The sequence below is a fragment of the Podarcis liolepis genome (genome assembly GCF_965112155.1).
Source record: "Podarcis liolepis genome assembly, chromosome: 3".
Lineage (NCBI taxonomy): Eukaryota > Metazoa > Chordata > Lepidosauria > Squamata > Lacertidae > Podarcis > Podarcis liolepis.
Window position 1 is genome coordinate 76446213 of NC_139557.1, and position 16720 is coordinate 76462932.

At 40.1% G+C, this 16720-nt stretch overlaps 1 protein-coding gene across 1 annotated transcript; it reads right to left on the reverse strand.

The window, feature by feature from the left end:
• Positions 1-1287: 1287 nt before the first annotated feature.
• RAB4A (RAB4A, member RAS oncogene family) lies at positions 1288-16246 on the reverse strand. Its single transcript, XM_083497002.1, has 8 exons — positions 15921-16246; positions 10877-10957; positions 9715-9829; positions 9287-9349; positions 7968-8122; positions 6692-6787; positions 5726-5880; positions 1288-5176 (listed from the first exon to the last, which is right to left on the reverse strand). Exons 1-7 carry the CDS (start codon positions 15949-15951, stop codon positions 5765-5767), a joined length of 657 nt encoding a protein of 218 aa, XP_083353128.1. The 5' UTR covers positions 15952-16246; the 3' UTR covers positions 1288-5176; positions 5726-5764.
• Between the last annotated feature and the right edge of the window lie 474 nt (positions 16247-16720).

Below are 16720 nucleotides of genomic sequence, written 5' to 3' on the forward strand. Positions count from 1 at the left end.
TACCAGCTGTCTGAATAAACATGCCCAATAGGGGCTGTTAAGCCCCCCCCACCTTGTGGTTGCCAAGGCTTTGTCCCCTAAGTGAGCAGAGAACTGTAGCCTTGATGTAACACTGTGGAGATCTGACCATATATTAATCACCAAGTCTAGAATCCTAACTTACTACTAAGTTGATACAATAGCTTTGAACACCATTTACACTAAGGGCTTATTCACCCTTCTGTTTGGTCCGTGACTTCTAGGCATTGGTCCGAGAGATTTTTCTTTTCTCCCACTGCTTTCCCAGGCAAAACCTGATGTTTACTGTTGAATCAGAACAAACGTCATTTGGATTTTCTGCAGCTTGGCGTTTGTTCCAATTGAGAAGTAAACAGCAGGTTTTTCCTGGGAAAGTGGCAGGACAAAAGGAAAACCTCTCTGATCCATGCCTGGATGTCATGGGCTAAACAGAAGAAATCACATGTCAAAGGGAAGTGTGTGGCTGAGTCCTAAACTTGAGATGGTATGGATTTTTGGTCTGCACTTTATGAGGGAGGCAACAGTTCTTTGAAAAAATAAAAAGACCTGGGTTACAGTACATAATTGTTACAATTTCCTCCCCACCTTAACTACTCATGTTTCCTAAAAAATAGATAAATATTTTATTTTTAAAGTTACTTCTCTCCCCAAGATGATAAACAGGTGTCTCATAATGTATTCATTACCTAAAAGCAGGGTAAGAGCACATTAAAATTTGGGAAACTGGTGATATTTTTTCAGTTCTCCATAGAATATAGTTGGTTCAGCTTTGTAATATTAACAGGAAACATGCACTGGACAGTTGGTTGTTGGATTATTCAGTAAGAAACATAGAAAATCCAATTATTACTGTCCAGAAATAACCTAAGTAAGACCAAAGCTTAAAATCAGGCATTGCACATGAAACCATTTAAAATCACATAAGCTACATAGCATACATCTATCCATCCATTAAAAATTGTGTGCTTGTTTCCATGGCAATCATGCCACTTTGTTTTAGCAAGTCATGATTAAGATTCTGAGCATTTAATGTATGGGGGTGTCAAATGCATATAGATAAATAAGATTATTGATATTGTTAAAATTCTGAACATCTCCCTTGGCAGGGTTGAGATTTCATAGAGATGCAACAGTGCACATTGGAGATGTTAACAATGCAGGAAATGGTGGATGTATGAAAAGGCTGATCAGCCAGGGAGCATAGCTTTCCACCCCTTCCACCCACACCCTCCCCAAGCCTGCCATGATTGAAAAGAAACCTACAGTAAATACATTTAAATAAAACCTTTTATTTAGTAACATTTCTCTGGTGACATTAAGCAGCATAGTAAATTCTTTATACAGTATAGAAGTCATGCATTTAAAGTTTAATGTATACTAACACTGTGTAAAAGCACTTTTATTTTTAGAAGCAATTAAATGCCAAGAGCATTTGTCTTGAGGCTCAACTGTTATAATACTCCTTAAGCTCTTGCAGTTCCAACTTGTGGAACCAAGCCAATACAGGTAGCAATCTAGCACATTTCAACTACAGTTCCTCCAACTCATGTTAGCAAGGGTGTACAAGAGTACAGCTACAATTTTCAGAGTCTCGAAGTGTGACACTACACACTGCAAGGGAAACACGGGGTTCCAAACTCCATGTATCCCTTAGAAACAGTAATATACTGAAGGCAAGCCTTTGTAGACAACAATCAATGACCTGGGTGTCTAATCATTTCCTGAACCAACTTTCCTCCTTGCAAAGCCTAGCTCTAATATTTAAATAAACCCAGTTTTGGGAAACAACCAGGAAGAAGGGTTGGGGGCAATCTGTGGGCACAGGAGGTATGAACTCTCATGAAATTTTCTGCAGAAACAAAAACTTATTCATGCTAATTTGCAGACACAAAATTTGGAAAGGAGCATACAAATATTAGTTTAGAACTGAAGCCACAGTACAGTTCTGCCTAAGGTAATTTTAGCCCCATAGAAATTTTAAGTTCCAATTGTCTTTCCCTTTATCAAAGATAAGCAAGTTTGTGAAGTGACATTTATTAGCTAAATCTGGAAACAAACAGCAAGACAGAGAGTTTATCGTGCCTGGCCTGCATTTGCATTGATGTTAAAAACAAAACAAAAAAACAGATCACTGGAGGGAAGTAGAGGAAACAGAACTCCCTCAGAACATACACAACCCAAAACACCTAAACACAAACAGTAAGGCACAAGGCCTTGAGTTCCCCAACCAACTATAAAGGAGGCTAGCGATAGGGAGAGACCGTTTTTTGTGCTGTAGTACTAACTACCAACCATTTACATCAGTCTACGCTAACCTGGCACCTTCCACATATTTTGGACTACAAGTCCCACTGGTTGAGGCTGATGGAAGGTCTAGTCCAAAACGTCAGTCAGGCACCAGGTTGGCTCAGGGCGATCCATGTAAATGAAAGATGTATGGAAGATGAAAAGGGATTGTGGGAAAGAACTAAATGCAACAGGAAGATGTACAAAAACCTATGGAGTAAATACCTGAGTTTTCACTACATCATTAATCGGTTCACAATTAATAGTAGCATGGCACCTCCTTTTTTCTGCTGTTCCCTCCAGTATGAGAGAGGGCAGCAGTACAGTAGTTACTGGGTAGGGCGTGGGAGGGAGGAGAAAGGGGAGCTTCAAGTATTATGTAGAAGACTAGGAACAAGTTAAAAGTTGGACTTTAGGACTTACTAAACTTCTTTGGAATTGTTTACATTAATATATGTAACAGTAGAAAAAAGTACACAATAAAAACACACCAAATAATATTCTTTGAAAGTACTTCTGAACCATTATAAGACATCCATGCAGTGCACCTCATATACCCATGCTGTGAACCAAATACGTTAATAGATACTGCATGCTAATCACTTTCTTTACTTTGAGTGGATGTTTACCTAGACTTCAAATTGACTTTTTTCCAGTACAATGCATGGAAGCATGTTATTTTGTTTACATCAGTCTACTTTATTTTTGGGAATTAACTTTTTGATGAATCAACCCCTTCAAGTTAAAGGTTCTCATTTACCTCAAAGGATTATAGTGTCCATTTTGTATGCTAATGAGTAACGTGCTTGCAATCTGTGTCATTTTACTTTCCCTGAATGGTGGGGGAGAGAGGGGAGGGGAGGATGAAAAATGTACTCAAATGCCAACATTAAAATGTGTTTTTCATCTTGGATTAAAATGCATGAGCTGTCTCCCAACCATTATTTATTTACTGAAATGCAGCAACAGGCCTGCAGAGCTGGAGGACCGCCAGTTCCTGGATGAACTTGCCCATCAGTTAAGAGTCGTAGTCATGGGCCCTGCTCTGGGCTCCCCTGCCACTGGAGCCTGACCTGTTTATCTCTGCTTATGGCATTCAGTTTACTTTGCTGACCTGTTCAGTTTTTGTCATTCAATGTGATGAGCTTTGGCTTGGCAAAGGACTGCTAAAGTCTTATTTACATTATTTTAACTATTTTACCTGCATTGTAATGAAGCTTTGTTACTTTTATTTGCCATTTTGTATTTATTGCAATTGTATTTATTGCAGCTATGTTCTAGAAAGGGTGCTTAAACCATGTCTTGTAGATCCTACCTCCAGTTGCTCTGTATAGTTTCTCCTCAAGGATATGAAACTAGCTAAGACAGGAGGAGCTAGAAGCAGTGATTTTTATCAGAAAAATGTCTCACAGCTCCAATCAAATTCAGTCTCTCCTGCTGCCTGCATTTTGAGTAAATAAACATTCAAGAAAGAGACTGCTCATGTGTCTTGCCAACTTAGGCTCAATCAAATACTTATTTGACAATAATGTCAATGTTTGCCGTCACTGTGTAACATCCTCAGATATGACCAACCAAAAAGTTTTAAGCAATGTACATCCTTAGTTAAAACTAACACAATCTAGCTCAAATAGCTATATTTACACCTCCCATATACAGCTTCAATGTTTCCATATTTCAGAATTATCTGTGTATCAAAATCATAAATGTTCATGTTCTGGAGTTTTTAAGTGTCAAGAACATTTAAGAGGCCAATTCATTTTACTTTTACATACGCACACCTGTCTCTCTTAGTCAAGGTTTCATATTTCCAAGTATCTCTATAGAACTCTCAGTTAGATACCATGAAGGCAGAGGGCAGTGTTTATCTTTGACTAGTTGCTGCCGTTTACTGTATTGTGTTTCTAAATTACAGAGGAAAAGAAGCTGACTGCAGTGCATTACTACAGATTTTGAACCAGTCTATACAACATATGCTACTTTTCATAACAAATTGCTTCTTTTTAAGGAGGATAACCTGAACAGAGTCTTAGGTATAGAAATTACTTTAATTAAAAAAAAAGAAGTCAGATAACGATGATTCACAACTTCAAACACTGTTCTAGAATGGCAAAACAAGTAGGCATTATCTTTTCCCCAAAACATAAAATTTCAGTTACAATTTCAGATGTAGAAAACAAGGATTTCCCAAGGCAAGATCAGACAGCAGTAAGCTCTTAAGATCACAAATGAATTGTATAGCCTACAGCTGTCAAAGTGATTGAAATACATTTAAGAATTGTCAGGAAACAGTTCAGTTATGCTTCAGTAAAAAACCCACAACATATTAGTAAACTTATGGCCTGTTTTTCAAAAAAATAAATCATATACCTTGTAGAATATGGCAAATAAAACACTGACAATCAATGCCAGTAGCTTTCAATATCAAATCATAAATAAAAGCTATTGTACAAAAAAACAAAATAAAAACAAACCACCAAACATGATAAAGCCTACCAGTTACATTTCAGTTCTTATTTATAAAACAAACAAATGTTAGTGCAACAATATGTCAGTATATCATGCTTTGGAAATTTAATGACCACATTTTATATACACAGGATACAGCAATGTCTTAAACTGGAAGTAATGAGAAAAAATATGCAACAGAATTTTTTTTACATACTGATATTTTACTCTTGTCCACTGAATTACCAAATTTTATTTTTTGCAATCTTGCTGTGCCAAGTGCACACTTCTGGAAGCCATTTCATAGTACTTTTAAAAAATACCAGATGTGGTATGCTTTACTGAATAAAAAGCAGTTCTAAAACTCAGTTCTCAGTCTTGAAGCCATGGCAGTTGTTTCATTAATCGTCATTTTCAAGGACAGCTGAAAAAATAAGCAGCATTTCATGTTAAACAATGTAGGCATCCTATGCACACTTTAGGAACAAACTCCATGCAATTTAGTGTGAAACCACAGAATTAATCTATTTTGTTTTTTGAGACAGACACACAATTAAGCAGTCATTCACAAGGTCATACACAGATTCTCCACCTTAGTGGATTTTTGTTATGCACTAAGGAAATGTTCTTGAGGAAAGGAGGGCTATAAATGAAATAAAGCAATGTTTCTCAAATTAAGAGGTTCGATATAGATTTGAATTTTCATTTCAGTGCAAATCCGTTACTTGCAACAGGACTGACTTCTGAGTAGGAATCATGGTTACAGTTATGCTGTTACAGATTTACACTGTTTTTACAAGGTGGATATTAAAAACATAAATCCTGACAGTAAAACAAACAAACAAACAAGCCCTTGGGACACACAGAAAATTTGAGGAAAACCACCCCACCTGTGGAGCTGGTGTATGGATTTTCCCTTCCTCAACTATCAATGTCTAAACAAAGATGCTGATCTCCAACTGCTAACACTTACCTCTTTCCTTGCTCAAATGAATGTTTCAGTTGTCTGTTCCTAACAGCCACATTCTTGAACACTCTGAGCTTGTGCTCTTCGTGGAGATCTCAGCTGTCTCAGGGCAGCATCTCCATACTGAATACCTGAGCCCATCCTTTCCGGATCCAGTTCACCTGATAAAACAAAACACAATTTGTTCTTACAGACGTTGTAATTACATTTAAATTCAAGGCTGTTCTCTTCACGAACATGTAATGTTAAAATGTAACTTTTGCTGAATGTAACACTAACAGTAGTCATGAGAAGTTGAGAGTGCTTTACACACAAACACATGTACATATGCACACAAATATAATTTGTACTTTTTTCTTTTACAGAGGGGTGCCTGTTGTATAAGTATTGTTAAGCAAACTTTTAATGATCCTATCCATTATACAAGCTGCTGTGTCCTCCCTTTCCTACTAGTTGGAAGATGTACAGCAGGTTGGGAGCTAGATGTCAGAGGCTGAGAGGCTTCACACACAAGAAGCCAGTTCAAAGTTACAATATTATTAATAATCTAAATGTCAGACATCTCTTTCAATAATCACACATTTAGAAAGATGTTACATTTTTGCAGCAACCTGTAAAAAAATGCTTTGACAGCATCCCCTATTATTGGGTGATTATCCAATGTTATACTCAAGGCCATCAATTTCAACGGGTCTACCCCACTGAAACTGCTGTTAAAAGGGTGCTAGTGGGGTGTTCAATGAAAACCAGTTACATTTCCTTTTGGATTGTGTTCTTCAGGGTCATTTGTACTTGCATTAAGGTATTTGACAAGTTAAGACACAGGTGAGAATTAGGTGACACTTTATGACAATAGAAGAGCACATCTAGTTGGAGCGCAGTTTATCACATGTCAGCATTTCACATACTCTAAAGTGTCTAATACTATAGAGCTGAAAATATTTTGAGATCACAAACATGAACTGTGATTACCTGACTCAATTTTATTAAGTATTTTTCTGGCACACTGTACAAAGGCCTCTTCAACATTCTCCCCTGTCAATGCACTTGTTTCCAAGAACATAAGTTCTGAAACAAATATGAACAAAAAAATATTGGCAATCATTATTATTATTTATTGAAATTATGTACCGCCCTATATCCACAAGTCTCAGGGTGGTTCACAGGATAAAATAAGAATATAAAACCACAAAATACAGAATCAAAATAAAAACAACCCAATAATAACCCCGCCAACACATTTTAAAAGGGCATAGGCTTGATCAATCCATCAATCAATCAATCAATCAGTTTGAAGCGATATCCTGATTCAGTCTTCCCTGATTAGCTGCCCTCCAGATGTTTCAGCAGAACACAACTCCCATCATTCCCAACCACTGGCTCTACTGGCTAAGTGGTGCTGTAGCCCAAAATATATGTAGGGCACTGGGTTGAGGAAGGCTACCCCAAAGAACAGTCAGGGAAAGCTGGTCCAAAGAATGATCAAAAAGCACCTGTTCCACTTCTGAAGCTAATAACCACATTCTACCCTGTTTTTGCCACCTGTCCCCTACTGCACTCCTCCCCTAAGCACCTATTCCAAGCAAGAGAAGGGTTCCCAAACCACAGGAGTGACTTTTCAGCTAACAACAAACCAAGATAAAAAACAATTAAACAAAATATTATCTATATCAAACAAAAATATGCAATGCATTCCTAGTTGTATCTGCCCAGAAGGAAGTGCTGTTAAGTTGAATGGTGCTTACTCCTAGATATAGGATTGCAGTCTAAATTAAGCAACAGTAAACAGATAAGATGTAGCAGAATAACTTCAACCAGAAGAATAACCAAAGCACTGAACAATTCTAAAACAATGCAGTCATAAACTGGTTTCAAGACACCAACAAAGAGGTGTGCGGAAGTTCTCAGATAATTGGTATATGCCCAATGGACATATTACCCAATTACAACCACACCAAAATTGGGGGATGTTTCATAAAGAGTTGTCTTCCAACTTCTTCGTCCCATTTTTGGAGACTGAGGGGGTTGCAGAATGGGGCAAAAATGTTCACCCACTCAGAATGACAGAAGCACTGACCTCACTCTGACTTGACTTTACCCTCCATACTAGTAGCTTCCAATACCTGGGCAGGGAGGTCATAATTCCAAATGATGGGGAGTTGTGGTCCAAAATATCTAGAGGGCACCAGGATGGGGAAGGCTGATACAGACTATCACCAAACTCAGATAGGTCATGAAAAATACTTACCATTTTCTTGAGCAAACCTGGATGCTTCCAAGAAAGTGACTTCCCGATCTCCATCAAGATCCTTTTTGTTCCCACACAGTATTATAACAATATTCTGACTTGCTAGCATCCTCGCATCTGTTAGCCAGTTAGTAAGCGCATTGTAGGTTTCTCGACTGCATCACAAAAGGACAAATTATTAGATGTTAATAATTATACTTCCCCCTTAAAACTATGTTTTAATTATCCTAGCTAACTAGATAATTTACACAACAATAGTTCATTTTCACTTTGATAGAAGATCAACAAAAAAAATGCTGTACTTTCTTTTGTCCATTGTAAAATACTACAGAGAAGTTATTGCCCAGCAATAATGGATACGGAGCACCTGACAGGTGGTAGGGTGCAGAGCAGGCAGGCAACACCAAAGAGCATGCAGTGTTAGTCCTACATTTGGACCTGTGCCAGTGCACTGTGGACACTGAAAGAAAGGGCAAGTGTAACCAGTGAAACTTGCCCCTTATACAGTTGTTCCAAAGCTGACCGGAACATTACAACAGACTTACTTTTTTTGTAGTGTGTAGTCTCCAAGAAAATCAGTTTTGAGTTAAAGGAACACCACTCTGTTTCTGAGTCATGCACTCTAAGACAACTGAAAGTAAGGGGGCCATTTCTATGAAGGAGTCACTGGTATCCAAGAAAGCTGACAGAAAACACTCTCAGGAGTAAACGAAGCATGGTCCCCAGTGTTTCTTCATCCAGAAAAAAATTGATTCCCAAGATGGCTAATGGTGATGGTCTCTCACAATCTCAAGAAGTCCTTGATGTGCAAGACTCTGCACAGGACTCAGAAGAGTCCAAGTTTGGCATCATGGCCTACTGTATGTATATACTGCAATCAGCTGCTAGTACCAGATATAAAAGCTTGAGCATAAATAAATTTTAAGGAAACATGGCTCGTGCATGTTGGGGATGGAGAGGAGAGAGATGAACTAGGAAAGAGGCTAGTCTGGCTCCTAAGCCACTGAAGTCAGATTTTGTACTAGATTGAATTTAAAATATTTTTATATGTAGGATGGTTTGAAAAGGGTTTTTTACTGTAAAATTATACCCCCGTTTAAGATACAGCAGCTCAAATGAAATAGGGCTGGGAGCACACTTGTGTGAATTTTGTGTGCGTAACCTCAAGAAGCTATGAAAGCTGAACTTGTCCCATGATAATTGCTCTTATGTGATTAATTTATCTTGGCTGTAAAGGATTACATGTCTACCTAAGGATAACCACAGGAAGAGCAGAATAGTTTATCTGTACTTATATTTATAGCAGTTTTTCCTTTTACCTGGTGATGTCATAAACAAGTAAGGCACCCGCTGCACCTCTGTAGTAGCTTCGGGTTACAGACCTGTGAAGGAAAACATATACCACTATAAGATGACAATAAGCTATGCTCTACACAGTGCTACAATTACAAACAACACAAAAGCTACTGTGTCCGCTTAACAAGGCAGTACAGTCGTGACTGAGCCAAAGTTGAGCAGCTTTAAGCCTCATCAGCTTTGAGGGGGCATATATTAAAACTCTCCAGAAGAAATCAATGATTTAACAATACTTACTTTTGCCTACAAGTTCTCCTATAGTCACAATACAACTGGATGTCACAGAACTAGTGAAACAGTAGCCAGTATCCAACAAACTTGCTAACAAAAAAGTCACATGCCACTTTCTTCAAATAACATGCCAACAAATTTCTGTGCTATGAAAATATACCTGAATCGTTCTTGTCCAGCTGTATCCCATATTTGTAGTTTTACATATTTGCCTCCAACATTTATTATCTTTGAACCAAACTCCACTCCTATAGTATGATTTGAGTCATCTTTGACTAGAATAGAAAAGGTGTCTATTAGTAGTCAAGTACAATTTAAAGTATACAAGGATATTATATTAACAGTGACATTTTTATTATTTATCCATAATTTGTTCTGTACAGGCAGCAGTGTATTTGTTAACTTAACCAAGGGGAATTTTTATGGTAAATTCACACACACACACAGAGAGAGACAGTACTTTTCAACACATATTCAGGGGTATTAGAATACGCTTCTGTGAACACTTTGTGAATATGCTAGACAAGATATGTCAAAATGAAATGCATTATATAGTTGTGAGAATTCATCCAACATTGGATGGTGGGCTATGTGCATATACATATATATACACATATGCATGCACAAATGTGACAATTCCCAAAATTTACTAGTGGCACCGGTCAAGGAAATTTCCTTATTCAAAGGTTGCTTTGTGACAAAAAAATGCCTCCTTCTCACCCACCCCTAAGTTTTGTTAACTAAGATTTATGAGAACATGCTATCAATGCCCATGCTTGAAGTTGTGGCTACCATGTTTTCATTTTGTGTAGGATCAAAATTTGTTATCACAGTGACACATAAATGGAATGTGTGAACTGACCAGAAGAGCCTGGAATCTGCCTTTGTACTGGCAAGGGGTATTACGTAGAATGGTAATCTATCAAGTCAGCTCTTAGGGCTATCCTGGGCAGTTCACACACTCCATTTATGTATCACTGTGATAGCAAATTTTGATCCTACACACAATGAAAACATTGTAGCCATGGTATTAAGGAAGATATTGATAGCATGTTCTCTCAAGCCTACATAGAAAGTGATTTGGGGTAGATAATACATACCGAGGAGTAAGCTACACTGAGTACAATGGGATTTACTTCCAAGGAAATACATGGATTACATTGCACCTGTCCCTACTTATTCATACTACTGTCTAAGAAATGCCAGATCACTTCTGTCCAAAAAATGCTGTTAGCCAGGACCAATGTGGACCAGAGTTCTGTTGAGCAACCCCCACAAAAATTCCAACTCTAAGAACCCCACAACATCTGCATTATACTTACATTTCTTCTCAATAAATTGATGAAGCAAACAGGATTTGCCAGTGCCTGCATTTCCAATTACCAAAAACTTAAACAGGAAATCTGAAAAAGATAAGACAACCAAATGAGCATCTTCAAATGCAAAAGAAACATGCTATTACTGCTTTTTCCCTCTGTCATAAAAAGAAATCACAAGGACACAGAACAGATAAACTGTCTGGTTACTATTCAGTGCCTGGCTTAGCAAGATATTGCAACAGAACAAAGGATTAAGTATGGCTATTTGTATTCTACACATGACATATGAATCTGTCTAAGACAAAATTCAGCATTTCAGATTTGAATTTTTCTCCTAGCCTTTGTAGTACTATTTTGGTAATAAAACAAGAGCTGATTTATTCCAACAATCTAGATTCTAAAAGTGTTGAATCAAACATTAAAAAAAACAACAGGACATGTTCTCTATGAGGCATAAGTAGCAAAGGACAAATAATATCAAGTTGGATTTTTCAGATACATACCCAAGTTTGGCATCTCTGAATGCCATGATAAAAAACTAACTGAAGTTATAATTCAATTCGGATGAATCAGCAGAAAAAAATATCCCTTTCAAGTTTGCAAGGCACAATATGAAAAAGAGTAGGGCAGGGAGAGGAAGGACACAAACTAGCCAAAGCGAAGCACTTTTAAGTGGGAGATTTATGCTTTTAAAACAGCAAACATTTAGTAACACCTATAGCTGTGGCAGGGAACGTTTCTGCAGCCTGAGAAGTGCATTCCCTCATATGCAGCCATTCAGGGGCCACATGCCAGTGGTGGATGGGGCCAGAGGAAAAATTGGGAGGCACAAGGGATGCAATTTTTACTATTATATAGTAGGTAATGCTCCTGTACCCCAAAACCAGAGGTTTCTACACACACACACACATGCCCACATCTTTTGGTTCTCTATCAAGGTACCGTAAATAAAATGAATGTGACCTGAGGAGGAGCATAGCATGGGAGAATTTTGATGGCTGGACAGAGGTTTGGAGGGCTGCATTTGGGCCTGCAGCTTGAGGTTCCCAACCCCTGATCTATGGGATCTTCAGATGTTTCACAGTCCGAAGCTATCTGACCACCAAACTTCTCTATTACGTCACATTCAAAACTGGCTTACTCTATACATACAAAGTAAAGTTTCTCTTGCAAATATGAAAAGACTATCAGCAATGCCTTAAGCAGCAATTTCTAAACTTTCCCAATATACTCAAATCCACACTGCAGATAATATATTCCTTTTACAACTGGGGGGGGGGGGTCACAGTGCTATAAAGTACCATAGGCTCATGTGAATCGGATGTTAACCTGAAACTAGCTATTGTTATTCTAAACAACTGTGGGGAAAATTGTTTGCATGTTTTACTTCTGGCACAGTGTAGTGAAAGCAATTCACATGCCAGTTATTTCTTCAGCTTTACTTGCAGCTTCTTTTTTCTAGGTGAAACAAAAAACTAAAAACAAAGCCATGAAAGGCACTTCATTATAGGGCTGATTTTCTCTTTCTTCCTCACTGACAAAGAAGCTTTGAGCTCCAAGATTTGTTGAGCTGTCTGGCCTCTCACCCTAGAGAAGTCTGTTGTTACTAGGATTGACCGAAGACAAAAATGCAGCCAAGAAGAGACCCACAGTCACTATTATCATCATAGCTAATTTTGAAACATTAAGGGCTATCTAGAGGCAAGAACCTCATAACACAAATGTGAATGCTATGACAGGGGCTGTACCCGGGAAACGGGGACTTCTGGTAACCATGACTATCAAAGCTTTAAGGATGCAATAAATGAGCATTAAAAATTATTGATTCAGGGTAGCTTTTATTCTTCAGTTGTTTTGAGAAATAAAAAATCCAACCATTACTTTTCCATGTTGTGTTTGGAGTGTACAAAGGCTCTATTATATTGTAAAGGTAAAGGGACCCCTGACCATTAGGTCCAGTCGTGACTGACTCTGGGGTTGCGGCGCTCATCTCACTTTATTGGCCGAGGGAGCCAGCGTACAGCTTCTGCGTCATGTGGCCAGCATGACAAAGCTGCTTCTGGCGAACCAGAGCAGTGCACGAAAACACCGTTTACCTCCCCGCCAGAGCGGTACCTATTTATCTACTTGCACTTTGATGTGCTTTCGAACTGCTAGGTTGGCAGGAGCAGGGACCATGCAATAGGAGCTCACCCCGTTGTGGGGATTTGAACCGCCAACCTTCTGATCAGCAAGTCCTAGGCTCTGTGGTTTAACCCACAGCGCCACCCGCGTCTATCTATTTAGTAATTCTCAAAAATATTCCACTCTGTGGGCAATATAACAATTCCCCTAATAATATAACAATTCCCCTAATAATGGTAGAATTAGACTAGATGTGATAGTAGATGTAAACTGAAAAATATATCTTTTGTGCATGTACTATGGATCAGCAAACAAGAATGGCATCTAAAAAGGAATGCAGTACAGTACTTCATCTCCTGCAGTATTCTTTCACAGATTTTCTTTATTTGGCATAGATGCATTACTGCTTTTATTCCTATGCACCTACAAAAATATTTTCTACCTGGGATATTTTAAAAGGAAAAACAGAGACAATTACCATGAAAAAAATACGAAAGAAACTAACAATTTAGTAATCTCATCAGGGAAATTAGGGCAGGAAGATCTCAACAAAAAGTCTCAAAGAAAGGCGAAGTAAAAATATATTTTTAATTGCAGGATAGTGAAGCCCAGAAAACAAGATATTATGCCTGAGATATTCCAAATCATGGAGGCTCAAAATGGAGCATACTCTTCTTGCATCTCTGCCTCTTCTTTTATGCTGCCCTAAGTTTCTTCCCAGAAGCTCTTCAAGTCATCGTTCAATACATAATGATGTTTATGGGATACTGCCAAAAGATAATGGTTTGGTATACTACAACCAGAATTTTTCAATTTTTTTAAAGAAAATGGGTTTGACTCAAGCGAAAAAAAGCACCAACTGTAGAAGTGCAAACAAACTGAGTCCCAGCAGCTACTAGAAAGAAACAAGTTCCTCAATTAAAACAAAGGTGCTGCTAATCAGGAAGTTTAACTACGATGTATAGCAGAAGAGTACAGTAAGCATTCTAGCTAAAACCATACATGCTCTTGATAACATGACCAGGTCCATCTGCTGCTATGTTGCTAGCATACACTACAGCTTGCGTTCAGTAAGGGGCATGCAACCAGTATGTGGTTGCTAAATCAAGAGAGCTTCCTGAACTTGGTGTCTTTATAGATGTAAATGGTATTACTTTGCCTATCCTTGTTTTTTTCACTTGCTCACTGGCTTAATCACACACCTGTAGTATGATTTCTTGTAGCATAGAGTTTCTCATAAACTACAGCTGTTAACTCTCCTAGTTTTGCATTATTTAATCCATTTTCCAGATTTGTAGAAATGTGTACATTACTTGCTCCTTTATAAACATGCAACAATTATTCACTTGGCCCTGGTATAATTCTCTTCATTTTTTTCAGGCTGAATAGTATGCGCTAGCTTCTACAATCTGGAGCTCTACACATAAATTCCCACCAGCTCCAGCTAGCACTGCTGGGGTTGTTGGGAGCTGTAGTCCAAAATACCTCTTGAGCATCTTTGTAAATGCAATTTTATGCATCAGGCATAGGCAAACTCAGCCCTCCAGATGTTTTGGGACTACAACTCCCATGATCCCTAGCTAACAGGACCAGTGGTCAGGGATGAATGGGAACTGTAGTCTCAAAACATCTAGAGGGCTGAATTTGCCTTTGCCTGGTATACATCATACAACAAATATGGAGCTCCACTATGTTTAAGCATGTAGTGAAGCATAAGCTGAGCACTGACAAAGATTGATAACTGTGATCATTTACCAACAGAGTACAGTGACTGCAGTCTTGAGATAGAGAGCATATGCGGCCTTGGGTCCAGCTTTTGTCCCTAAGTAAAAAACACTGCTTTTAGAGCATTTAATCTAGATTTGTCACATAGGATAGGCCTTCTTCCTCTTTTCAAAATCTGGGTGCAAGCAGATGTTATTAGTTCAGCAACACTGCTTAATGTTTCCCATGAAATTCCTAGTTTTTCTATTTATTCCAGTTGCTATCCACACAGAAGAAAATTCTCCCACTGTTACTTTCCCCATAGCAAAAACCATTACCTCTCAGAAGCAGCCCTACATACAGCACCATACATGGCTCACTACTGCCTCACAGTCTGGCCTAATACAAGTCATGACAAGCACCCCTTGAAAAAGGTATGGTAGAAATTTAAGAAATGGGTTCCAAAATGCATGCTTGGACTAATGTGGGTATCAGAAAATGGTTAGAAACTGCTGATCTATAGCACAGACATAAAAATGATAGCCTACCGAACAGGGCTGCTGTGAGTGTTATATAAAGAAGAGAGAAAACTATACGAAGGGCTTTAATGTGCCAATTACAATTGCCTAGGTTAAGATATACAGTATGTTTAAAAAGCACATGTAATTCAGCCCTTTCTTGAAAAAAGCCAGTGATCCATGCAGCCGAAAAGCCGAGGACCTGTATGCAACACCACTACTACCTGGTTTCTCCATTCCTCCTTGTCTACACATGGGTACCAAAAACAGGGGAAAGCAAGGAGGGAAGAGGAAGGGGCGAATGCGAAGACATCTGCAAGGGCCTCCCCTGTGCAAGGTGTGCGTAACCCACAGGCAATACTGGCTCTGTCCTTGCACTGATTTATTTTTAATGCTGCGCGGCCGTTCCCCGCCCTGGGCCCCCACGGGAAGGGCAGGCAACAAATGCTATGAATTCTGCATAAACGGGGTCGAGAGAAGTAATAACGCCGCGCGCGCTTGTGCCATGTCAGTCTCCACCGCATCACGCCGCAGGTCCGAAGCGGGCCCGCGGGCGCCGTGTGCGGAAAGAGAGCGCCCACCTCCCTGAAAACCACCCCTCCCTTCCCTATCTCTACAGGCACAGCCGCCGCCCGCAGCCCCGCTTCACCTCAGAGCCCGAGTACCACCCACCCAGCCCCGCCAGCCCAGCCCCTCCCTACCGTACGTCTCCGACATGGCTGTCTGCGACATTTTCCGAGCGACGCGGCCGCCCCTCTGCCCGCCACCGTCGTTGCCGTCGCCGCTCGGGGGCAACGCAGGACCTCGAGGCACCTCAGGGAGGCCGCAGCCTTGAGAACAGCAAAACACCTCCGGCGGCGGCGGCGCTGCTCCCCCTCCCCTCGGGCGGAGGGGAAAGGGGAGGGGTGAGGAGAGGGAGGGGGAAAACGCCTCTGCTAGCCACCCAGCGGCTCGAGAGCGCGTCTCACGAGGTCTGCGGCTGCGCAGGCGCCGGCTCCGCCCTCTCCGCCCGGCCCTTTGGCGGTGGAGCGGCTGTGCGCAGGCGCGCCGGCGCGCCAACGGCTCCCTCACCAAAACAAAGCGCACGTGCGCGGCGGGCTTTGAAAGCCGACGTCTCGGCGGACCTCGCGCCTCGCAGTTGGGCCTGGGCGCCTGATTTTCGTTGGGCTTTCGAGCGGAAGCCTCTGGCTCCATCTTGGTAGCTGGAAACGAGGGACGGTGAAAGGGATATAGGGCTCCCCAGGAGTGGGATATAGCAATGTGTCCTGCTTTGTAGAGGACAGGCCTCTTTATTTTTGAAGGGCTGTCAGGTGACCGTTTGATAAAGTGCCCTCTGTTTGATAAGGAACCACAGGGAGAGCAGGAGCTCTGTAGTCAACAGGAGCACCTGGTCAACAGACTGTAGGTTACCCAGTGTCTTCCCCACTGTGGTGAGGTGTATTGTAATTCTGTTTCAATTACAGTACATTATTGCATCTACATTAAAAAATGCAAATTGGTG